At 42.4% G+C, this 26,572-nt stretch overlaps 1 protein-coding gene across 1 annotated transcript; it reads left to right on the top strand.

Moving 5' to 3' along the window:
• The first annotated feature begins 2,066 nt into the window (after positions 1 to 2,066).
• LOC141258326 (retinol dehydrogenase 7-like) lies at positions 2,067 to 22,939 on the top strand. Its single transcript, XM_073673334.1, has 4 exons — positions 2,067 to 2,573; positions 8,064 to 8,216; positions 13,562 to 13,692; positions 22,583 to 22,939. The coding sequence occupies exons 1-4, from the start codon at positions 2,204 to 2,206 to the stop codon at positions 22,922 to 22,924; spliced, it is 996 nt and encodes a 331-aa protein (XP_073529435.1). The 5' UTR covers positions 2,067 to 2,203; the 3' UTR covers positions 22,925 to 22,939.
• Positions 22,940 to 26,572: the final 3,633 nt, after the last annotated feature.

Here is a 26,572-nt window from a genome sequence, read left to right as displayed (position 1 = left end):
GGGCCACTTTTGACCAGTGATGCCCCCAACCATATAGACTGAAAAATGCTTGTCTGAAGGGTTACCTATTAGTGTTAAGCGAGTATGTTCTGTTCCGAGTATGCTCGGGCCGAGCTCCGAGTATTTACAGCTGCTCGGTGATATGGTTGAATCGCTCCCGTGTGCATGATTTGCAACTGTTTGACAGCTTTATTACATGTGAGGAATGTGTAAGAAATAGACATTCCTTACATGTACTAAAGCTGTCAAACAGTCGAAAGTCATGCACACGGGAGCAATTCAAACATATCACCGAGCAGCTGTAAATACTAGGAGCTCGGCCCGAGCATACTCGGTGAAAGGGTTAATAGAACATACTCGTTCAACACTATTACCTATATGTGAGCAGCCATACACAGAGGAGCTGTAACAAGCAGCTGAGGAGCAGGACTGACATGTACTAATGGTGCCCTGTGCAGACATCTCTGGATTACTCCTCCATCAGGAGAATGGGGTCTCCTAACCTGTTCTGCACTCCAGAAAGTAGTATGTGAAGTATACAGGTGGTCTCCATGTCTGTGTTCGCTCCACTGTGGATTATGGGAGTTATAAAACATTAGGTGGTAAGCACAAAACCCATGATCTATTGTAGGGAGTCATATGCATGCATCACCTCTTCCATGCAGCAGTTTTTCACGAGGATTTAGAAGTGGATTTTACTGCAAATCCACATTAGAAAATGCTTCAGATACTCTTTGAATATACTTCTTATTAGCTTTTCTGCGAAAGTTTGAAAATAACATGAAAAAAAAACAGCACTTTGTGCAGTAAAGGAGCTTTTCCCATTAAAAATCAATTGGAAACTTAAGAGTATTTGATGCGGTTTTTGATGTGGATTTAGGATCAAAATCTATTTCTAAATCTTCATCAAAATAATCAATGTGAACGTACCACTAGAGTGCAGATTTTTGGAGGTAAGAGTCCTGTAAGCAGAATTTGTACCTATCAGACATTTAGGCTGTGTGCCCACGATGCGTTTTTTAAAGCGTTTCCGCAGCGGAAAAAACGCTGCAGAAACGCTTAAAAAACGCATGGTAGAAGGCCTGCAATGTCCCCCAATGATAGTCCGCATGTGCTGTGCACATGCTGCGGAAATTTCCGCTGCGGATTATCATTGCGGAAAAAAACGCAGGACTACCAATTATTTTGCGGAAGTGCTGCGTTTTCGCCACCATTGACTTGCATTAGAACGCGCCAATTCCGCATCACTGCATCTGTACTTGCGTAATTGGCGCGTTCTAATGTGCGGATGGTACCCGGGTGTAGAGGAGAGGAGAGTCTCATCCACACCCAGGTACCATTAAAAAATCTGTAAAAAAATAAAATAAAAAAGAAATGTATATTTACCTTCCGGCGGCCCGCGCTGTGCTCCTTCTTGCTTCCCGGCACTTCGCGATGGAATGAAGGACCTGCGCTGACGACATAGTCATGTGACGGGTCACGCGACGCTGACGTCGGCAGGTCCTTCAGTGTACCGCTGCCAGCAGCCGGGACCGAGCGAAGCAAGACAGCGCGGGCCATTGGAGGGTAAGTATATATTCATTTTTTTATTTTTAAACATTCTTATACGGTCACACTATATAAATCCATGCCGGTTGCATGGATTTATATAGTGTGACCAAGCTGTCAAGCACTTTCCAAGTGATGCTAAAATCGCTTGGAAAGCGCTTGACAACCCGCATGTGGAAAAGCATGTGAAGAACGCTTCACTTCCACATGTCCCTGGAAGGAAAACGCATGTACAATCCACATGCGTTTTTTTCTGCCAGGGAGATGCAGAAACGCTCAGAAAAAAATCCTGAGCATTTCTGCATCGTGGGCACATAGCCTTATAGTATACACTTTTGATTTGTCACAAATGTCAAAGAAGGTAATATCCCTTTACTTTTTAGTGCTTCCGTATGACCAAAAAGGTTGTATAGCCCTGCTCTTAAAGATCATCTGTTATTTGCTCAAGACAGGTTCCCAGCATAAGCCTGCAGCTATTGTATACTCAACAGTTTTATCTTAAGGCACTAAGCACCACTGTATTTAGTCTTCCCACAATGTGATTAAAAGTGTGTGAGAAATGTGAAAAAGGAGCAGTTTTTTTTTCCCTCTGGTCCTGACTTGTGACTGAACATCGAACATCTTGGTCTTATGAGTATATACTGACGCTGGGGCTATGGTCTCTCTTCCTTGGCTGTGGTCTTGCTGCCTGGACACACAGACCCTTGTCTATATATTGCTCTTTGGACTATTGGTGATTGTAATCTATACAAAGCTAAGAGACAAAGATGTATTCTTCAGTCCTCAGGGAAGAGCGGTGCTCATCACAGGCTGTGACTCGGGCTTTGGGAACCTGCTGGCTCTCAGGCTGCTTGATATGGGATTCATGGTCTTTGCTGCTTGTCTGTTTCCAGATGGAGAAGGAGCTCAGGCTCTGATAAACCATTCGTCCCCTGGGCAGGTGAAAGTCATCAGGCTAGATGTGACCAGTGATGAAGAGATGGAGAAGGCGAAACAATACGTGAAGGATAACCTCCCTGACAAAGGTAAGAAGGTTATTAGTAAAAAAATTTTTTTAAAGAAATATATGAAGTAAGAAGCTGGGTTTCTCTTAGTACTTGTGGGGGCCGTATTTTGCAGCAGGTTGCATGTGATCATCTGACATATCTGTTTTTGCTCATCTATTGGTTCTCCGTGAATCGTTTAAAAAAAAACATAAAACCTGTACTTTTAAAACTTTTTTTTCTTCATTTTTCATATCACTCTGTTACAGTCAAATATTCAACATTTTTACTCATTAGTCCAGAGCACCAGCTGCAATTTTTCTGCCCATTTCTTTTTTTTATGTATCATTGAGTCAGTCGCTTGGCCTTGTTTCCATGTCGAAAGTATGGGTCCGTGGATGCAATTTTTCCTCTAAACAGTAGAAGGGTGTAGCTGGGTCCCACTGGTTACTGCCAATTCTGAACTACTGACACTTCTGGACATCTGATTTCAAAGGGAAGAAAGCATCATTGATGAGTCTTCCATCTGCTGAACTAAGTTTACTTGGGTGATCAACAGCATTTATTGCCCTGAATGTTGCCCATTTTTCAGTGCTTCTTCAAAAGAGCTTGATCAGCACATCTTGAAACCCCAGTCTGTTTTGAACTCATTACCTGGAAAAGACTTTGCTATAGAGTATAATTACCTTGTGTTTTATTGCTGTGCTCAGTCTTGCTATGGTTTTATAACCTGTGACATGAAAGAAGAACAAACATTTGGAAGTGATGATATGGCCCGAACAGAGCCCTGAAGACAACTTCAAATTTGTCTGGGATCATACAAAGAGACAGAAGGATTTGCACAAACCTACATGCATGGAAGATTTGTGGTTAGTTCAACCAGATGTTTGGAACAAAACTCTCTGACGAAATTATTCAAAAACTGTGTGCAAGTGTAATTGATCAGCGGTCACACATTTAGATTTCTCTTTTGTCATTCACTTTGCATTTTGTGAATTGCTACAAAAAAACTATTAAAGGGAATCTGTCGGCAGAGTTTTGCTATTTAATCTGAGGAAAACATGAAGTAGGGGTTAAAACACTCAATTCAACTATTTGTCACTTATTAGGCTATGTTTCCGTGAGGCCATACGACACATTTCTGCTGCAGATCTCCAGCAGTGGAACTGCAACAGCCATAAATACTGCTGAAAATTTAGTTGTGGAGAAGGGGTGCATAGTGTTGCAATATTGGGATTCAGTTGATAAGGACGCAGATCTTACAGGTGACACATTAAAAAAAGAATGTGTTTCACCTATAAATACAGTTATCCATTACATTCATTTCAAATCTGCAATGCTGGTAAATTTACACTGCATATATTCTCTTTAGCGAGTGCATGGAATTTCTTAAATTCTCTTACAGCATTGCTAATGTAATATCCTTTTGGAGTTTTATGCTCCTCATAAAAATGTACCTTAGGCTATGTTCACACATCATGTTTTTTCAGCGTTTTTTACTGCAGATTTGTATGCAAATTTTCAGCTGCCTTTTGCAGCACCAGCAAAGTCTATGAGAAACCAGAATTTTCTGTTCATGCATCAAGGTTTTTTTTGTTGCATATTTTGTGCCTTGCAGCCTTTTTTTGAAAATAGAACATGCCACTTCTTTCAGGGTTTTTTCAGCATTTTTTCAGCATTTTTTTCACCCATAAGAAGCACTGGGTAGTGAAAAAAATGCTGAAAAAATGCAGGTAACTTTTTTTTAGCGTTTTTTCAGCGTTTTTCGTGCCTTAACCAGAATGAGATTTTTTTTCACTGAACTTTATGTAAATGCATAAGCAAGGACACAAAAGGACAGTGAAAAAAACGCTGAAAAAACGTGCCAAAAAATGCGTTTTTGATGCAGCTTCTTTCCTGCTTGTGATCAAGTTTTGCTGCCGATTTGTGACTCCAAAAAATCTATGATGTGTAAACATAGCCTAAATCTCAAATTCTGCTTCAAAATCCATGTAAAAAATCTTAGAGTGAAAATAAGATCTTATTCCCATGTCTGTCATTTTAAAAGGACAGCACAAGGATACATTCTGAGTTGCATTCATATGCTGGCAATTTTTTTTTTGCAGAACCATTCAGTAGAATAAGCATGTTTGATATCCAAATTGGATCAAAGTACAACACATACGGTTAATTTCTGCGGATCATTGGCCTGCTAAAAAAAAAAAAAACTATGAAAAGACCCATAGACTATACAAGTACATACTGTACAAGTTCTGTCCACTTAAAAAATGGATAGCACAAGTATGTTAAAAATAGATGTGTGAATAAGCTCCAAGAAATAATCTTGCTGCACTCCTCTTTTATGACATGTTACAGATTGGCATTTTCTGTTTTTAAAACAGCTTGCCCCAAGGACTACTGACACATCTAAACACTGCCTATAACATACATACAACCTAAAACATACATACCAAACTCTAGCCCGAGGGCCAAATCTGGCCCACATGGCAATTATATTTGACCCATGACGTCGTCACTGGCAACCCCCTGCCTACACTTGTTGTAGTTGGCAGGAATTTGTACCAGGAAGAGCAAAGGGATGCAGGGAAGACTCGAGCTGCATGGAGAATGGCGGCCATAACTTGGTCTAAAATGACGCCGAACACGGACTTTAAAATGGTGGTTAATGGCGCAGTGCAAGAAGAAGGTCCTGCCCATCGTTGGTGTAGAAGACATGAAAGGGCGCAAATAACCATCCAGCCCTCCAGAGGTTTTGCCTACCAAAGGGAGTGTCTTACCTAGAAGTGCCAGCTTGCAGTATGAAGTGCCCTACCAGTAGGGCGAAGTGAAAGGAGAAGGCCCACCCAGTGGAACACGATGAAGGAAAACGGACGGAGACGACTAGGAAACGCGATGGTGAGCTAAAGAAAGCCCCACCCAACGAAAGGTGGAGCAGTGACATGGGGTGGCGAGAGGGCCGGCTCCATTAGTCTGTTGGGAGTTGGAGAGAGAAGTATTGCATAATGACGGAGTGAAAACTCATGATAGCAAGAGAAGGCCTAACGTTGGACATGCTGTCCGATGAGGGGAAAGGACCCGGTTGTAGCAACTAATGAAGTTGGTGGAGGGAAAGGAAATACCGGATGGCCTGGCGGAGAAGGTCACTGGGTCCCCTGAAGGAGAACCAGAGGTATTAGACAAGCTGTAGGTTAAATCCCTTACGCTGGCCTGGATCGTGAGCCAAACAGCTGGAAGTCTTATTGGCCCAGATGCCAGTGGGTCTCCCACTGACCCTCAAATGCCCCCTATCCCTGAGAAAGTACCCCATATCACCAAGGCATGGTGGATCACAGACATGATCCAAGACAAGAAAATAAGGGAGGAATGGGTGAGGGCCTAGTTGGACGGTCCTGAGGGTGAAGATCTGGCTAAAAACATGACAGGGGAAATGGTGTTCTTTGAGAGGGAGCAGGGCCAAGGAAAACCTGGACCTGAGGAAGGCCAGGGAAAGGCCAGTTAGGAAGAAGAAGAAGGAGTCGGAAGCGGGAAGACCCCACGTTGTACACGTTGCACACCCATAACTGGAACAGTTTGAAGTTAATGGAGAGTTGATATCCAGTGGGTCTAAGACTCCCCCAACACTGCTAGCCACAAATGGCTTAACTTGTGTTCCCCCAGGTTTGGTACACTTGTTACACTGGATTGAGAGACGTTGCAGCGGCTGGAGGGTCCTATATCCTCAGTTAAGAACTTAGCCCAATCTAGGATGGACATTGCTCCGTCCTAAATACTGTGTTCCTGTCTCATGGATAGGTGTGAGCTAATGGACTTTGTAGCCGTCCTAAGGACTGATGGGGGGACAATGGACTGTGCCCTGCCGTGTGGGCTGTTTCCAATGAGAGAGACTTTACTGTTTGTTCCAGGGCCCTTGCCAAGAAGGGCCAGATCAACCCGAAGGATAGCGGGTTAAGAGGACGGTCCTAACCAAGTGGAACAAGGCTGGCGTTACTCTATGAAGAGAAGAGGAGTCCATGTTGTGCGTGGTTGTGTGTGGTGAAATGTTTGGTGTCTTCCAGTTTTCAGATGGCCATCATTAAAGAATGGGAAAATGTAAGGAGAAGGACATACAGCCCACATTCCCCCTTGAAGACACGTGTGTTGTCATCATGTGTGATTACTGATAGTATTATGTTCTGTCAGACGGTAGGGACAGTTAGGGTTAATGATTGGGACTAGACCTGAGTGGGAGGGGCTGAAGTGCAGGGACAAAAACAGCTTTCTGTCAGGAGGACAGATAGGGCTCAGCCTGCAGTGAAAGCAGACCTAAGGTCTGACTAGTCAGCAGAGCCGTGTGACGTGGGTGTGCCTAACATAAATGGAGACCGAGGCAGTGGGTAGCGAAATCTGCAGTAGGGACAAGGAAAAGTGACCAGAAAGACAGAGTGATGCACTGGAGATGGGTCCTGGGACAGAACGCCCAGCATTATGGCTCCTGAGTTTGCAACTCAGAGAGGTAACGGACCAGGATGAAACAGGGAACGTGAGATGAAAAGAGTACCCTAGGCGGGAGTTCCAAGGCATCAGCAAGCAGAGAAGCTAAGTAAAGGTCATAGTGCAATCTAGCTCCCCTAAAAGGAAAAGAAGGATGTGGAACAGCGGGTTGAAGTGCTAACACATACTGGACAGTAGTACCGTTATTGGGGATTGGAGAAATTCCCAAAGTACTGTGCTGGGTGATGGTGCTAGTGAGCCTAGAGAAGGAAGGCAGAAAATGTGTGAAGATGCTCCATATTCTAAAACAAACGTCAAACTCTGGCCCGTGGCCCAAATTTGCCCCACAGGGGGGTTTTAATTAGCCCTCGACACCAGAACCACCACACCTATATGGGGCAATTATTTTGTATGGAGGACTATGTGGGGCCATTATTTTGTATGGAGGACTATGTGGAGCCATTATTTTGTATGGAGGACTATGTGGGGCCATTATTTTGCATGGAGGACTATGTGGTGCCCATAATCCTGTATGGAGGACTATGTGGTGCCCATTATTCTGTATGGAGGACTATGTGGTGCCCATAATCCTGTATGGAGGACTATATGGGGACCATTATTCTGTATGGAAGACAATTATACTGTATTCTGGTTGGCCTGCGACTTTGTCCAAGATTTTCATTTTGGCACTCTGTATGTTTGAGTTTCACATCCCTGTTCTAAAAGAAACGTTCGTGAAGTTATGCACCCTCTATCTGTTGTACATAGTTCCCCCAAGTTACTGTTCAGTAAAAAACTGTTTATTGTTGGCTGCTGGTCTCCTTCATTGAATCTTTCAACACATGGTACTGGCCAGCCGAAGTCACTGGCATCATACGACCTGCAAGGGTGTGGAGCCCCCATAGACAACACCCACACACCCAGCCAGGACCCCAATCTTCATGTAGCATGCTGGGGTGCTACATGAAGATAGGGGTGAAAGATGAGTACCTCGCCCACGGCTACCGCCCCGTGCCACGTTGCACTACTTTAATAATCGGCAGATTTTTTCTTTTCTTCCAGGGCTGTGGGGACTTGTGAACAATGCTGGTTTAGCCACATACGGAATGGTCGAATGGCAAACAATAGATAAATACAAGAACATTCTTGATGTTAACCTGCTGGGAAGTATTAGGACAACCCTGGCTTTTGCTCCACTTATCAGGAAAAGCAAAGGTGACATATGTACTATAAAATGGCATAATAGTAATTAGCATTTCTTATTACACCTAATCCTTACCCAGATCTGGCTAAAAGGGATGTGGCTGCAGTCGGAGGCCTTTAGTTGCTGTGGGTTTAGCGTCCCTGTGAATAATGTACAGGTATAGAGTTGCACGTGTCTGTTTGTTCTTGGGGTCATTCAAATAGCCATAGTATGTCACAATCCATTTAATAACTAGTGACTATCTTTACAGTGTATGTAATATTTCACCCACATAGTTATTATTACACATGAGGACTTTAGTCAGTTTCAAGTAATTTCAGTGACCATTGTGGGATTTTCTTTCTTTAAGGCCACATTGACACGTTCAGTATTTGGTCAGTATTTTACATCAGTATTTGTAAGCCAAAACCAAATGCAGAAGTGGTGACGTGTTTCTATTATACTTTTCCTCTGATTGTTCCACTCCTGGTTTTGGCTTATAAATACTGATGTAAAATACTGACCAAATACTGAAGGTGTGAACGTGGCCTAACAGGAATTTCAAACAGTAAAATAATAAATCTTTATTTTGGATACATTAAAACAAGTATTCCCATATACTTGTGTTTTTTTTTCTGAATGGGAATACTTTTTAATATATCCAGAATAACGATTTAATATTTTACCAGTGAAAGTACCAATTTTTCTCACTTTTCTTCAAGATTGCTGATCTTCACCAGCTGGACCCATGGTATACGGCTGATCTAAGCATCAATACTATTGAAACATTATAAGTTCATAATTTTTTCCTTTTTGTGTCTTATAAATCATATAAGATAGACACACAATGGCGAATCAAATGTGTCTCTTTTTGTGAGCGTGGAACATTCTCCCATACCACCACAAGGGGGCGCCCTTTATAAATAGTTTTTACATTGGGAAGTCAAATGACAAGAACTGAAGCAATGAGTAAACTTGGCTTTAAAGGGTTATTAAAAAAAAAATACTAATGAAAAAACAACTAAAAACATGGAATAAGAGAGAACTAGCTAATCACTGGGGATCTGACCGCTGGAACTTTCAGTGATCCTGAGATCAGGGCTCTAGAATCCTGAGAATGGGGCTCTGCAGAGCCCTGTCTTAAATTCTTATTTATTATGCTTGCTTATACAGTGCCATCTTATCCTGCAGCGCTTCACGGACTTCAATATACCTGTCCCCATCGGGGCTCACAATCCAGATTCCCTATCTGTGTTTTTGGAGTGTGGTAGGAAACCCATGCAAACACGTGGAGAACATACAAACTCCTTGCAGATGTTGTCCTTGGTGGGATTTGAACCCAGGACCTCAGGACTATAAGGCTGCAGTGTTAACCACTGAGCAATCATGAAAACCAATACAAACAAACGGAGGTTTCTTTAAAAATGTAACAACTCTTTATTTCATACATAGTTAAAAACAACAAAAAACTAAAAAGGCATGAAAATATTGCAGTAATGGGCATTTAGTGGCATGACCAATAAACATTAAATCTTTATTCATGAACAAGATACATGGTATACAAATCTTTAATGTGAATAGTGCTAAGAAAATACTACAATGTCGCCATCTAGTGAGGATGTCTATAAAAAAACAGGCAACAAATATTTATTTTAATGGTTAAAAATCAATTTTTTACCACAGGCTTCTATGCACTATTACCGTCCTGTTACCTATCGTGCTAATGGTGCAGCATGGGCATTAGACAGTAACATAATCTAAACACATTGTAACATAAGAAATCAATGTCCAGGGAGCACCATCACAGCATACAAATCCTCATAATTACCAAATAAAGGGGGACATTTCCGTGTGGCTCACCATCCCTTATTTGGTAATTATGTCATAAAAGAATTCATGAGGATTTGTATGCTGTGATGGTGCTCCCTGGACATTGATTTATTATGTTAACAGGATGGTAATAGTGCATAGAAGTCTGTACCCAGTACAGCTTGGCAGTGCCATAGACAATAAATGGAGCAGAGGTCGAGCATGGGCACTTTTACTCCATTCAAAACATTCTTGGGATTTCCAGAGCCCCAATTTCGAGATCGCTGAGGGTCCCAGCAGTCAGATTTGCAGTGATCAGCAAGTTATCCCCTATCCTATAGATAGGGGATTAACGTTTCTTTTTATTAACCCTTTAATGATAAAAACAATCCGTATTTTATAAGCGAATTACAATGTAAACTGTTTTTAATATATATTCAGTAATATTACATCTTTTACATTTTTTAAATATGTAGTCAATAGGTTGTGTAGAAGTAGAAATGTAAGTGAATAGGCTATTTATGGTTAATCTGTCAACAGTGCACTTAAAGGGAGCCTATGACCAGGTTTTCCCAATATAAAGTACGGCCACCACCTATCCACCAGTAAGGGCTTTTTTACACCATTCTGGTATAATGTATGTAAGTCCCCAATCCGCTCTGCAAGGGACAAAAAAGCACCTATTTATTATACTCCCATACAGTGTAGTTTGGTCCACTGGCCATCACAGGTCTTGATCCGGCACCTCCTCTTGTCACAATCGCTGTCTTCCTGCCCGGCTTCGTGTGGATGACACATCCTACATCATTTACACAGTGTCCTCCATCATGCTCCTGAGGGCTGAACAAAGTACTGTAATGCGCATGCACCAGCTTTACTCCATGGCCATTGTCACTCTTTGGCCTTTCCCGGCGCATGTGCATTACAGTACTTTGCTCAGTCGTCGGCAAGGCAGAGGGAAGTATGCCTGTGCAAGAGCGCGATGGAGGACACTGTGGATGACATAGGACACGTTATCTACATGAAGCAGGAAAGGAGGACAGTGATTGTGGGAAGAGAGGAGACGCGGGATGAAGACCAGAGATGCCCATCAGACCGGACAGCGCTCTATGTGAGTATAATAAAAGGTATTTTTTATGTTATGTAGAGGGGATTGGAGACATACTTACAGAATACTAGAATGCTATAAAATAGGCCCTAAAGGAGGTAACCATACTTTTATATTGGGAAAACTTGATGACAAATTCCATTTAAAGCACCACTCGATCGTTTTTTTTTTTTATTGCAGAGCTGGAGTGGTGCTTTGGTTCCTGCGCTCGGTCTTATACTTATCCGCAGCAGTCTTCATCTTCTATCAGCACCGCTCCAGACGGTCTCCAGCATTTTGTAACCTGCTGAATCACATCAGTGTTTGCTGGAGCGCGCTGCAGGTCACTTTTCAATACAAGTCTATGAGATCCTTGTTCTGGCCTCGTTCTGGCTCTCATAGACTTGCATAGAGAGCTTGTGACGTAGCTTCTGACTTCCGGATAGTCAGAAGTTATGGCCACAAGATGACGCCGTAGAACCAGAGTGGCACCCATAAAAGGTGAAAATAGTGTCGGGTAAGTATCAGACCAGGGTCAGGGACCTTACATTAGAAGCATCACTCCAGCACTGAAAAAATACCAAAATGCTGGAGTGGTCCTTTAAAGAGAAACTGACAGGAGATTCATGCAGCCAAACCGCGTGCAGCATAATTCAGAGTTTGGCTGCACTATTGCAGCCATGTATTCTTTACTTTGAAACGCGGCGGTATTTCAGAAAAAAACATACTTTGAAAAAAGGTTTTCGGGGACAATATGGACCATGCATCTTGAAGGACGAACAGAGGCAAGGTCCTCGAAGCTTCTCCATCCATTGCTCCCCTTGACTGAAAAGTCTCTCTCTATAAACACAGAGAGAGAGAGACCTGTTAGTCTAGGGGGACAAGGTGAGGATAAGCCACCAGCTTTTCAAAGTATGTTTTCTTTGAAATACCGCAGTGTTTCAGAGTAAAACATACACAGTGACAGCTGCAATAGCTCAACAAGTGAGTGATTCACGCAGCCCATGGCTCCAATTCTACCATGAGGCTAGGGGAGCAACTTACCTCAAGTGATGGCCCGTGGATCAAAACAGCATGAATCTACTATCCAAGTCCCTTGAAATGCTTTGCACTGATGCCATCACACTCAGGAAGTGTCTTGCTTTTCTCTCCTGCTACATATGTGTTTGTGTGTGTGTATATATATATATATATTGTTCCAAAAGTAGGTGGACAGAAAGTGTAATAAGGGTATGAAGGGGGAGATTTATCAAACATGGTGTAAAGTGAAACTGGCTCAGTTGCCCTTAGCAGCCAATCAGATTCCACTTTTCATTCCTCACAGACTCTTTGGAAAATGAAAGGTGGAATCTGATTGGTTGCCAAGGGCAACTGAGCCAGTTTCACAGATCTAGTATTCACAGATAGATCTCCCCCAAATCTGTTTTCAATTCAGATAACACATAATGGCAAATAATTTAAATACAGATCAAAGAAAATGGATTTTAACAGAGTATTGGAAATCTCAAAATGCTGAAACCATTAGAGCAAATTGGGTTGAAACATTTGGTACTCAAGGCCCAAAGAGACAAACCATTTACCGCATTCGTGACAAATTCAATGCCACTGGCTCAATCCTTAATGCTCCAAAAACTGGTCGACCCAAAACAGTCTGTACAGAAGATAATAAACAACTTGTTGCTGAAACATTTGTTCAGAGTCCAAAAACGTCCACCAGAAGAGCCTCTATGAAATTGGGAATTTCACAAGCTTCTATCATGCGAATCCTGAAATCTATTGGGTGGAAAGTTATCGTCCACGTCTAATTCATGGTTTATTGGAGGATGATCCAGACAGGCGGCTGCAATTTAGTGTTTGATAAATCCCCCCCTTCATAACCTTATTACACTTTCTGTCCACCTACTTTTGGACCACCCTATATATACATACATACACATACACATATACATTGTAAGGTGGCTGTTAGACACATAGAGGATGCTCACCATGTCTCCACCCCTGGATGTGGTTCACTTTGTAAATTGAGACCTGTTTGTCTTACACATGGTTGTGTGTATGGAGGTGTGCAGATCTCCTGGATTGAGTAGCTTTTCTAAAGGACTAAGAAGCTGGACAGGCTAACCAGCACTATTGTATGGACTTTTTCCTTATGTTGTACTTTGAGCCGGACAAGGGCTGTATGATTTCCTGTGATGTGGTTTATGAAGACTGCCATTAACCAGCCAGACTTTTAAATAGAAACCTTTCCTGTGATGCCTCATATCACACCTAAGTGAGTAGCACACACAACCTGACTCATGTATAACAAAGAAAAAAGTTTTGCACCTGTCTGACAGCCACTTTGAAAGAATTTGGTGCTGGTCCAGTTGAATTTGCACCATTTTTCAAACAAAGAAACAAAGATTGTGCTTCATTTTCCGTGGTCCTATACTGCTTTATTATTATTTCTTTATCTTGATTTTTTTTATTTAATAATTGCAGGACGTATGGTGTTTTTATCAAGCACAAGTGCATATGTAAGTAAGCTCACTAGTATTTATTCAATGAGCAAAGCTGGGCTGGAGAAATTCTGTGATTGTCTCCGACTGGAAATGAAGCAATTTGGGGTACAGGTAAGACTCTTGTATTTCTTCTTTTTTATTATTTAGCAGCAGAGGTAAATAAAAACCAACATACACCCAAGATGTGTATAGGATACTGCCTGGTGTATGCTTCTCCAAGCCTACAGGAATCCAGTCAAATAGGGCCAGATTCCTTTAGGGGTTTTTATGTCAGGCTCAGTCAGTTTCACCAAAGTGGGCAGAGCTGGAGCGGGACAAGGCGTGGTAGAACCCGCCAAGTAAATTAATCAATATTTGCAACATTTTTTATTAGCATAAATTATGCCAGAAATCTACTGCAGTCCTTGACTGGAGAAACATGTCTTCCAGAGGCGCACATCAGTTGTAAAATGCACCAGTTGTAAAAACGCCAGTCTTAATGAATCGGACCCATAGCCCGACAGTTTTACAGATTTCCTTGCTCCATTCCTATAGGGCACTTCACTCCTGATCTCAGCATTGGTTGGGGGTCCTAATGATATGACCCCACCAGTCAGCAAGTTATCTTTTATTCTGTGGATAGGTTATAACTTGGTAAATTGGGACAACCCCTTTAAGACCTTTTCACTGCACCAAAGTAAAAAGTATGTTGATAGCCTTAGAATTTGTAATGAAGGCACTGTTCGTGGTTTCTTTGCAGCTCAAAACCTGGCTACTACGAACATGTTCAGCTCTAGAGACTCCGATTTCCATATTCGCGGTTTAACCCATATACGGGAATCTGGGGGGACCCCTAGTTTGGAGTCAAAAAGTTAGCTACTGTTTGGTGCGAGTTGGCAAGAAGAATGATCTGGTAGCTGGGTCAGAGCCAAAAGATCAGTGCAGGGACAGAATCGTAAGGCAGGAGAGTAGTCAAAAAATGAGTTGAGGTCAAAATCAGGAATGTCTACACTGTGTTCCAAATTATTATGCAAATAATATTTTCTCAGATTTTCCCAAATTACCTATATGAATTGCAGTCATTGTAATTTTCCAGTCAAATAACTATTAGAGTACAATTGAAAGGTTTTTGTACAAACTGCCTATGATAACAGTATATTTTTAAAAAAATAAAACACTCAAACTGCACTGAAAATGCATGTTCCAAATTATTATGCACAGCAGATTTTTCAACCTTTTCATTTTAATAAAGAACAAAAAAATGGTCATTTTTGAAATTATAAGCATTAGCAGGTTATTACAAACTGAAATCAAACAGTTTTCAACACAAAACTTTATTTTAGGTGATGTAACATTTGCACATAGGACCCCTTGTTCGAAAGGAGCTTCTGAACTCTCTCGTCCATTGAATTTGTCAGGTTTTGGATGGTTTCTGCTTCAATTGTTTTGCATGAGGACAGAATACCCTCCCAGAGCTGTTGCTTAAATGTGAACTGCCTCCCGCCATCATAGACACTCCTTTTGATGATGCTCCAGAGGTTCTCAATGGGGTTTAGGTCAGGGGAGCATGGGGGCCACACCATAAGTTTGTCCCCTTTTATGCCCACAGCAGCCAGAGATGCAGATGTGTTATGTGCAGCATGAGACGGGGCATTATCATGCATGAAATGATCTCGATGGTCCAGATGGATGGAGTGGAGGATGGCTGGTTGATGGACACCCCATGCAAACACGGCTACGGCGCCAACAAGGAGGAGGTGGAGTAATGTTTTGGGCTGGAATCATGGGGAGAGAGATTGTCGGCCCTTTTAGGATCCCTGAAGGGGTAAAGATGAACTCCATAATGTATGTTGAGTTTCTCAAACAGCACTTCCTGCCATGGTTCAAGAAGAAGAACCGTGCATTCCGCAGCAAGATCATTTTCATGCATGATAATGCCCCGTCTCATGCTGCACATAACACATCTGCATTTCTGGCTGCTGTGGGCATAAAAGGGGACAAACTTATGGTGTGGCCCCCATGCTCCCCTGACCTCAACCCCATTGAGAACCTCTGGAGCATCATCAAAAGGAGTGTCTATGATGGCGGGAGGCAGTTCACATCTAAGCAGCAGCTCTGGGAGGGTATTCTGTCCTCATGCAAAACAATTGAAGCAGAAACCATCCAAAACCTGACAAATTCAATGGACGAGAGAGTTCAGAAGCTCCTTTCGAACAAGGGGTCCTATGTGCAAATGTTACATCACCTAGAATAAAGTTTTGTGTTGAAAACTGTTTGATTTCAGTTTGTAATAACCTGCTAATGCTTATAATTTCAAAAATGACCATTTTTTTGTTCTTTATTAAAATGAAAAGGTTGAAAACTCTGCTGTGCATAATAATTTGGAACATGCATTTTGAGTGCAGTTTGAGTGTTTCATTTTTTTAAAAATATACTGTTATCATAGGCAGTTTGTACAAAAACCTTTCAATTGTACTCTAATAGTTATTTGACTGGAAAATTACAATGACTGCAATTCATATAGGTAATTTGGGAAAATCTGAGAAAATATTATTTGCATAATAATTTGGAACACAGTGTATTGGGAAGCCAGCAAGAACTAAGATGTTCACTGAAGACAGTCAAATTATAACTGGCAGTGGACAACAGGCTTTAAGGAGCTTAAAAAGTTTGCTGCCCCACCCAAGCCAAGCAGGAGGAAGCAAACACTGACAAAAGTTAACTCTTGATCTCACAGCACGGACAGAACTACAAGTCCCAGAGGACACAGAACCAAAGTTGTAGCCTTGCGTCATCTGCAACAAGAGTGTGGCACCATCTGGCAACATAAGCTGAGACAATAAGGGCAGCCACCAATACAAATGCCACAGAATTCCTTTATAATAAATATATAACTAAAGAAATGAGAGAGAAAGTACCAAATTGTGTCTGTGCCAGTGACAATGAAAAAAAAAGCCATTACAAAATGAATCCACTTGTGGCCATTTATGATTTTATAGAACTTAGTGTCTCATTCATTAAAGCACAGTAGCGGGGGCTATTTCGGTGCATGTAAATTTCATGTGTGGCACACAAATTACACAGGCAGTATTTAGAATAGTAGGCAGGTCACTGAAAGCACAGTGACCTGTCAGAAGGCAGACATAGGAATACATAAGCAGATCACCAGATAAAGCCCCCCCTCCCCTAAAAAAGGCTGCCTGAAACATGAGCATATCAGTCAGAAATGAAAATAAAGGTTATAAAAGAACCACAGGACAGATCTCAACAAAGGTATCATTTTACTCAGTGTAATGACGCCTACTTGACAGTGTATGTGGTTTTCTAAGCACAATCCTGCTGACAGGTGTGCTTTAAGTATATAAATGGAAAAATGGCCTTGTTGCCCTTAGCGTTTGGACCACATAGTTAACCCCTTTAAAGCCCAAGACGTACTAATACGTATCTGTGCCCTGGGCTTTAAGAGCCTGATACGTTTTAGTACGTCTTTGCAATCGCCGCCGGGTGTCAGCTGATTGTCACAGCTGACACCTGGTGCTATGTGCTGGGAGCGGTCCTGCACCGCTCCCGGCACATTAACCCTCGCAATGCTGCAATCGAAGCAAGGGGAGGTGATCGGGATACTCACCTCTCCTGCCGGCCTCCAGCGCTGTCTGCTGCGGCTTCCCGGATGTTGCCATGACGACCCGATGTCGTCATGACAACATCCGGGTCACCAGACACCAGGAAGATATTTTGGTCATGCGCAGTGCATGACCAAAGTATCTTCTGAATCTGCAGCGCTGACAGCCTGTTTAGCACAGGGATGGTGTTATGATCTGCTACAAGCACTAAGGAAAGAAAGGAGATCTGTCCCTACAATAGAACTAAGCTAGATCCCTACGATGTAACGGGGAACCTGATCCTGCAATCAGACCCGCTAAAGTCCTCGGCTAGTCTGTACGAAGACTTATAGATGCAAGGGAGGGATCCCTACAAGAACTAGGGACTGGGATAAAGTTGGACACCTCCTAGCAGAAATTGTAGCAGTAAAAGACAAACACACAACATAGAACATAAAGGTCCGAAGACCTAGCTAAACTGACTGAGAAAGGTAACTAAGCACCAGGCTAACTCAAGAGTAGAAATTACAATGAAGTCCAGCAAGGTCAGGAGGGTGGAGCAGGATTAAATAGGCAAAAAAGGTCATGTGACCAGCAAGATAGAAAAAACCTAACAGGAGAGTTATAACAGATGGTGCTCCATCCCTATGCTATACAAATGATCAGAATAAAAAAAGTAAAAGTCCCATAGTGGGACAAAGAATAAAAGTAAAAAAGTGGCAGAAAGTGAAAAAATAATAATAAAAAAAAATTGTAAAAATATTAAAAAATAAATAAAAAAAAATAATCCAATAAAAATATAATGTACCCATCAATAAATATTATTCTGAAAAAAAAACAAAAAAACAATAAAAGTACACATATTTCCTATCGCCGTGTCCAGAACGACCTGACCTATAAAACTGTCCCACTAGTTAACCTCTTTCGTGAACACGGTAAAAAATAAAAATAAAAAACGAAGCAAAAAACAATGCTTTATCATCATACCGCCAAACAAAAAATGGAATAACACGCGATCAAAAAGACAAATATAAATAAAAATGGCACCGCTGAAAACATCATCTTGTCCCGCAAAAAACAAGCCACCATACAGCTCCATCAGCCGAAAAATAAAAAAGTTATAGCTCTCAGAATAAAGAAATGCAAAAAAATATTTTTTTTCTATAAAATAGCTTTTATTGTGTAAAAGCGCCAAAATATAGAAAAACTATATAAATGTGGTACCGCTGTAAACGTACTGACCCGAAGAATAAAGCTACCTTATCAATTTTACCACACGCGGAACAGCGTTTAAAAAAAAAAAAAACAGTTCCTGAATTGTTGTTTTTTGTTTATTCTGCCTCCCAAAAATCGGAATAGAAAGTGATCAAAAAATATCACATGCCTGAAAATGGCACCAATAAAAACGTCAACTCATCCCGCAAAAAACAAGCCATCACATGACTCTGTCGGCCAAAATATGGAAAAATTATAGCTCTCAAAATATTGCGCTGCAAAAAGTAGATTTTACAAAAAAATGCGTCTTTAGTGTGTGACAGCTGTCAATCATAAAAACTCGATATGACTCTGGTATCACTGTAATCGCACCGACCCGAAGAATAAAGTCGTCTAATCACTTATACCGCACGAGGAACTGGGGAAAAAATAAACTCTCGGGTTAGGGTTGTGCTAGGGTTAGGGTTGGGGTTAGGGTTGGGCTAGGGTTAGGGTTGTGCTAGGGTTAGGGTTGGAGTTAGGGTTGGGCTAGGGTTAGGGTTGGGGTTAGGGTTGGGTTAGGGTTGAGGTTAGGTTTGGGTTAGGGTTAGGGTTGGGCTAGGGTTGTGCTAGGGTTGGAGTTAGGGTTAGGGTTGGGGTTAGGGTTGGGTCAGGGTTGGGATTTTTTTCAATAGTAAAAAAAAAATGATGACGATATTGCGACTAGTGTTGAGCGCAAGTGCTCGCTACTTGAGTTTGCATCGGGTGCTCAGGTATGCACTGAGTATCGCGGGTGCTCGAGTGATATGCTCGAGTCTCCGCCCCATATGCTTTGCGGCCAAAAAAACCTTGCGGGGATTGCCTGCCATGCACGAGCAATCCCCGCATGTTTTTTTTGGGTGTCTAATAACCGTGAAACATGTGGGCGGGGACTCGAGCATGTCACTCGAGCACGCACGATACATGGTGCATACCTGAGTAACCGATGCAAACTCAAGTAGCGAGCACTTGCGCTCAAGACTAATGACAACTTATTCAATATGATGACCTAATGTTATCAAATTCTGTGTCGTACCTCTGGGTTCAAAATGTTCACTATACCCCTTGATAAAATCCTTGAGGGGTGTAGCTTCTAAATTGGGGTCACTTGTGGGGGGTTTCCACTATTTAGGCACATCAGGGGCTCTCCAAACGCGACATGGGGTCCGCTCTCGATTCCAGCCAATTTTGCGTTCAAAAAGTCACACAGTGCTCCTTCTCTTCTGAACTCTGTCGTGTGCCCAAACACTGTATTTTCCCCACATATGGGATATTGGCGTACTCAGAAGAAATTGCACAAAAGTTTTTGGGGTTGATTTTCTCCTCTTACCCTTGTGAAAATAAAAAAATTGGGGCTAAAACATCATTTTTGTGGAAAAAGATAGATTTTTTTTATTTTCACAGCTTCATGTTATAAACTTCTGTAAAGCACTTGGGGTTTCAGGGTGCTCACCACACATCAAGATAAGTTCCCTGAGGGGTCTAGTTTCCAAACTGGTGTCACTTGTGGTGGCTTTTCACTGTTTAGGCACATCAGGGGCACATCCGCTAATTATTCAAATTTTACATTCAAAAAGTCAAATGGTGCTCGTTCCCTACCGAAACCCTGCCGTATGCCCAAGCAGTGGTTTTCCCCCACATATCTGCTTACTCAGGAGAAATTGCACAACAAACTGCATGGTGCAATTTCTCCTGTTACCCTTATGAAAATGCAAAATTGGGGGCTGAAAAACATTTTTTTGTGGGAAAATGTGAACATTTTATTTTTACGGCTCAATGTTATAAACTTCTGTGAAGCACCTGGGGGTTTAAGGTGCTCACCACACATCTAGATAAGTTCCCTGAGGGGTCTAGTTTCCAAAATAGTGTCACTTGTGGGGGATTTCCACTGTTTAGGCACATTAGGTGCTCTCCAAACGCAACATGGCATCCGCTAATTATTCAAGCAAATTTTACAATCAAAAAGTCAAATGGCGCTCCTTCCCTTCCGGACCCTGTTGTGCGCCCAAACAGTGGTTTTTCCCCACATATGGGGTATCTGCATGCTCAGGGGAAATTGCACAACAAATTTTGGGGTCCATTTTTTCCTGAAACCCCTGCGAAAATAAAAAAAATTGGATCTAAAGTAACATTTTTGTGAAAAAAGTTATTTTTTTCTTCCACATTCCAAAAATTCCTGTGAAACATCTGAAGGGTTAATAAAGTTCTTGAATGTGGTTTTGAGCACCTTGAGGGGTGTAGTTTTTAGAATGGTGTCAATTTGGGGTATTTTCTGTCATAAAGACCCCTCAAAGTGACTTCAAATGTGATGTGGTCCCTAAAAAGATGGTTTTGTAAATTTTGTTGGAAAAATGAGAAATCGCTGGTCAACTGTTAACCCTTATAGCTCCCTAATAAAAAAAAAAAATTTGGTTCCAAAATTGTGCTGATGTAAAGTACACATGTGGGAAATGTTATTTATTAACTCTTTTGTGTGACATATCTCTCTGATTTAAGGGCATAAAAATTCAAATCTTGAAGATTGCAAAACTTTCAAAGTTTTCGCCAAATTTCCGTTTTTTTTCACAAATAAACACAAGTGATATCGAAGAAATTTTACCATAATCATGAAGTACAATATGTCACGAAAAAACATTCTGAGAATCAGGGGGATCCGTTGAAGCTTTCCAGCGTAATTACCTCATAAAGTGACAGTGGTCAGAATTGTAAAAATTGGCCCGGTCATTAACGTGCAATCCACCCCTTGGGTTGTAAAGGGGTTAAAGGGAGTCTGTTACCCCAAAAGTCCTATTGAACCATTTAGATATTCATATCTTGCCTCCTATAAAAAATCATACTTTTACTGTAGAATTTATTTCTTGCCTTCTATATAAAAACGGTATTATTAGATCTATAAATGAGGAGGCTTTGGGGCACCCTTGGCATAGACTTAAACCTCAGTGCACCATTCCATCCCCTGAATTATCATTCTTTGGACCTAATCTTTTGGAGATTGACAGGCCTCCTGATTAAATTTCCCAGCCCTGCCCGCATGGACACTGCAGGGGCTGAGAGCAGGCACAGTGTCATTGTGTAGAGGGGATTCTCACCCTTCTCCTGTGTGAAGCGGCTGCTTGCTGCACACAGGATCACACATCACCGGGCGGCCGATGCTGACATGAGAGGTAGATGAGAACATGCCCACATTGACATCAGTGTGTGCGCATTCCCATCTCACTCTCCTATCAGCATCGGCCGTCTGCTGCTTTATGATCTTTTGTGCTGGATAATCACATCGACCTGCAGCAGAATAAAGTTAACATGACAAATATACCACATGGTGAACGTTGTAAAGATTAAAGAATCTGGTCACATGCTCCTCCACCAGCAGCCATTGTATGGACACAAGCGCTGGTCAGTGTGTGAGAGAACTGCACTGGCAAGAGAAAGTGCTCAACCTCTTTACCCAAGAATTCATCAGTGAGATCGTTCTGACTATCCAACAAGAAAATATGTAACACTTTTCTTTATGCTTCTCTTTCTTAGCTCCTCTCAGCTGATTTATGGCCACAGACCACATTAAAGTTGACTGTGCAGGGAAACGAAGCCTATAAAAGCAAAACTGTGCAAAATCTGTAATGAAACCCAATTACAAAAAAATAATTCTTAGCCCAAAATACATGCATTTAAGTAAAAATGTTCTCAAAGGTGGCCAACCCCTTTAAGGACATTTTCCAATATGCTATTTTCCAATACATGTAATGGGCTTAAAAATCAGCAAATTTATATATTTTTGTGTTATGCATTAGCTTCAGTCTGTAGAAACTAACTCAACAGCCAGATGAAAAAGTGACTTTAATTCCACAGTCATGTAGTAATTGTATCAATCAGATTGAAAAAGGGTGAAAAAAATTGCTCATAAGTAGCTTTTGCGACTTAAGGCCCTATAATAGGACCTCCATAGAATTGCCTAATGCCTCTACTCAGATTCCATATGGATCCAATGAAAGAAACTATGGCTTTCTCTGTCAGACTGCACAGAGACCGTACAGGTCAGGAATAATGAAGGCCTGTATAGCTGTATAGCCCTAGTACTGTTGTGCCACATTCACTATTGAATCAATAAAATTCCAAAAGTGACCTCCAGCCTTAGAAACTCACAAGATCAGGAGCTATTATAATTCTATCATTGTTATCTTCTCTTGCAGGTATGTATTATCACACCTGGAAATTATTCTCCAGCCACAAAAATTCAACCACATATGGATGCAGAAAAAATCTGGGACTCTCTTTCTGTGGAGTTAAAGGAGATCTACAAAAAAAAATTCATAGAACGTTCAATATACTTTATAAAGAAGCTGTTTAATCGCGGCAGCAGAAAGAGCTATGAAGTTGTGGACACCATTGTAGATGCTCTCACATCACCTTCACCAAAAGCTCGATATCTGGTCGCCAGTTTTGCTGAAAAAGTTATTCTTTACCTATATTTATGGCTTCCAACTTTGCTTTTTGATAAAATTCTACATTATGGTAGCAAAAAAAATAAATAAATCTGATAAATAATTGCTTGTGCGGGTTGAAGTCTGATTAGTAATAGTAAACCCCTCTGTAGGTGGCCTAAAATTAAATTGTAGAGACAAATACACTTTTGCTGATGTTACACATCCTCGCTGCCGAAGCACATTCACAGAGTGGTCAGTGATGAGAAATACTATCTCTCTCTCTCTTTTGTGTTGGGGCTGATTGCTGTTTTGGAGGGGATAAACACCTGATCAGCAAACAGACCTTCTTTTGAACAATGTTTGTCTTATGTTGAGGAAGGGTAGTTGATTTCTAGATTTGTAGACTTGCAATGAATTGGCCACTGCTAAACCTAGAAATCAACATTTGATTTTTTCACATTACTTGTAGCAACAGCCCCAGTGTCTTTGTTGTGATGTATTCTCCAACCCCAGTGTATCCTATGCAGGGGTGAGATTCGACTGGTTCAGGAAATTGCATCTGGTTCCCCGAACTGACAAGAAGCGACTCCCCGATCTGATTCTGTGTGACCGTCATTTTCAACTAAATATGTGTCTTCGGACACACATTCAGTTGAAATGTATTGCGGTACAGAAAGCCACCAGCTTCCTGCACCGCAATAGTTAACAGCCGCCAGCCTAACAAAGGCCGGCAGCTGATGTCTGAGCACACGTTGGAGGTCGCTGCCATGAAGAAGAATTATTTTTTTTAACTTTGTTAAAGAAAAGCGGCAATATGAGTGACAAACATATGGGGCCCAGGATGACTGCAGACTTCTGAATTCTGACAGCATGCAGTGTGCTCACTGTCAGGATTCTCCGATATTGCCTGTGAGAGTGAGTGATCACTTGACCGCAAGTATGCAATTTGCCTACTTCCAGCCACATACCCACTAGATGTACTCATCATTTCTCAGTGCACAACTATTGAGAGAGGCAGAGCATGTCTAGTCCTCATGTGGCTGCAAGCAGGGCCAGCTCCAGGTTTTCGTGGGTCCTGGGTGAAAGAGTCTCTGTGGGCCCCTTTAACACATACATGATTCATGATGCACAGATACTGCAGAGAAATATATATAGTACAATGCCGAAGATTATCTATTGTAAATTCTGCGTTCATTCATGAATAAGGGTGCCTAGTCACCCAAAATGCGTAGATATCGCCTTTAAGTGAGCTGTACAGCTGATATCTTGTTTTATCCTCCACTGAGCACTTTGTGAATAAAACCATTTTATATTCCGTTGAGCTGGATTCTCCTTTTTTCTTTGGATTGCCTCAAGCTTTGACGCAGCGTTCTCCAGGCTCCGAACAAACAAGATGTCTTCTACAGGGAGCTGGAATTATCTTCTTTTACTATAGAGCAGTGCTTCTCAAACTGGGAGGCATTCCCCCACACCCTCCTTTTGTTTTTGGCGAGCAAAGAAGGAGAACCGGTTTTCAAGTTAGTGAAAAAAAAAGTTTAGCATAGCTGTAATCATACTGATCTGAAAAAACATGTTCCCAGGTAATTTTAACTGCAAAATTAATGCTGTAAAAACAAAACCCCAAAAACAAAGTAGAAATGACATTTTTTTTACATCATATCATAGTACTTAGACTTTTTTCCCCACTTTTTCAATACATTATATGATAAAGTGAGTGATGTCTTTCAAAACTACAACTTGTCCACAAAAAGCAAGCCTGTGGACTGTACTGTCGCATTCCTGTCCCTGAACACAACAATCGCGTCATATGAATAGTGTCATGCGTTTATATACACTGCTCAAAAAAATAAAGGGAACACTTAAATAACAGAATATAACTCCAAGTAAATCAAACTTCTGTGAAATCAAACTGTCCACTTACGAAGCAACACTGATTGACAATCAATTTCACATGCTGTTGTGCAAATGAAATAGACAACAGATGGAAATTATTGGCAATTATCAAGACACCCTCAATAAAGGAGTGGTTCTGCAGGTGGGGACCACAGACCACATCTCAGTACCAATGCTTTCTGGCTGATGTTTTGGTCACTTTTGAATGTTGGTTGTGCTTTCACACTTGTGGTAGTATGAGACGGATTCTACAACCCACAGAAGTTGCTCAGGTAGTGCAGCTCATCCAGGATGGCACATCAATGTGAGCTGTGGCAAGAAGGTTTGCTGTGTCGGTCAGCGTAGTGTCCAGAGGCTGGAGGCGCTACTAGGAGACAGGCCAGTACACCAGGAGACGTGGAGGGGACCGTAGGAGGGCAACAACCCAGCAGCAGGACCACTACCTCCACCTTTGTGCAAGGAGGAACAGGAGGATCACTGCCAGAGCCCTGCAAAATGACCTCCAGCAGGCCACAAATGTGCATGTGTCTGCACAAACGGTTAGAAACCGACTCCATGAGGGTGGTATGAGGGCCCGACGTCCACAGATGGGAGTTGTGCTCACAGCCCAACACCGTGCAGGATGCTTAGCATTTGCCACAGAACACCAGGATTGGTAAAGTCGCCACTGGCGCCCTGTGCTCTTCACAGATAAAAGCAGGTTCACACTGAGCACATGTGACAGACGTGACAGAGTCTGGAGATGCCGTGGAGAGCGATCTGCTGCCTGCAACTGTGGCGCCCCTGAGGGTTCAGTCGCCACAGGGGTACTGCACCTCAGAATGAGGTGTGGTATCTCCTCTCCAAGGTAAGGATGGAGCACCACACAGGACCCCAACCACACACTCAACACTACACCACTCCAGTTCTGAAGGGGGCCTAAAAAGCACCATAGTGCTGCCCCGGGCCTGAATGGAGGAGTTGGGGGGAACTAAAGTTAGGGGGAACCACGTAGTGAGTGAGAGTGGAGGAAGCACTTTACTTTAGCACTTAATAGAATCATATATAATTGGAGGCCATTTTAATAACCGGGTCTTTAGTCGTGGGTCTTTGGGACGGCAGGTCAGTTCAAAGCTGCTGCCGGCTTAGAGTCCACGGTTCCCGGTCTCAGGCCTCGAGACGGGGGACTGGGGCAGAGTTAAAACCGGCTCTGTCCCCGGTCAGAGTCCAACCAAGAAGGCCCAGGAGGGGAGCAGAGGAGTTAGGCTCCACAGGCGAAAGGATCTCAGGGGGTGCGGACGGAGCGGAGTCGCCACCTGAATACCTTATTCTGGCCCTGCCAGAGAGACCCTGCCGCAAGAGGGTGTACCGGTCCCTGATTATCTGACTTTGCACTTCACGTCTCTGTCCGAAAAGTCCGGAGGCTTATGCGGATCCCAGGGGGATACGGACGGAGCGGAGTCGCCACCTGTATGCCCTAATCTAAGTTTATCCAGAGGGACCCGACCTTACGCTACGTTCTCACCACTAGTCACCAAGAAGGGCAACCAGTCGGTCAGGGAGCTACACGCTACCCATCAAGGACATCGCAGTACCCGTACGGGACACAGTGGGGGATACAAGGCGGGAGAAGATCACTAGGAGAGGAACACTTTAGAGCGGGGGTCCTGCCAAGCGCTCCTGAACTACCTGGAGTGTGCTGAACCCCACCCTGGCGGCCGCAGCTCGCCGTGTGACAGCAGAGAGAAGCTCTGAGCTGAGAAAACACTACCGTGAGTAAAGACTTGGATGACTTCAAACACTGGCTCTATCAGTTCTTTCCTTCGTGGCTCTGCACCCGCCAACGCTCTATTCTGCATCCCTTCTCCTACGCTGCCCTGAGGC

This window comes from Phyllobates terribilis, unplaced genomic scaffold, assembly GCF_046119375.1.
Source record: "Phyllobates terribilis strain yellow unplaced genomic scaffold, ASM4611937v1 Scaffold_3__8_contigs__length_932513732, whole genome shotgun sequence".
Classification (NCBI taxonomy): Eukaryota; Metazoa; Chordata; class Amphibia; order Anura; family Dendrobatidae; genus Phyllobates; species Phyllobates terribilis.
This window is presented reverse-complemented; position numbering and strand designations above follow the sequence as displayed.

Bases quoted from the DNA above. Each gene is read 5' to 3' on its own strand.
- LOC141258326 (XM_073673334.1), top strand. From the start codon at position 2,204: ATGGTCTCTCTTCCTTGGCTGTGGTCTTGCTGCCTGGACACACAGACC. The intron at 2,574-8,063 runs GTAAGAAGGTTA...CTTTTCTTCCAG, and splicing joins GGATAACCTCCCTGACAAAG to GGCTGTGGGGACTTGTGAAC. The intron at 8,217-13,561 runs GTGACATATGTA...TAATAATTGCAG, and splicing joins ACTTATCAGGAAAAGCAAAG to GACGTATGGTGTTTTTATCA.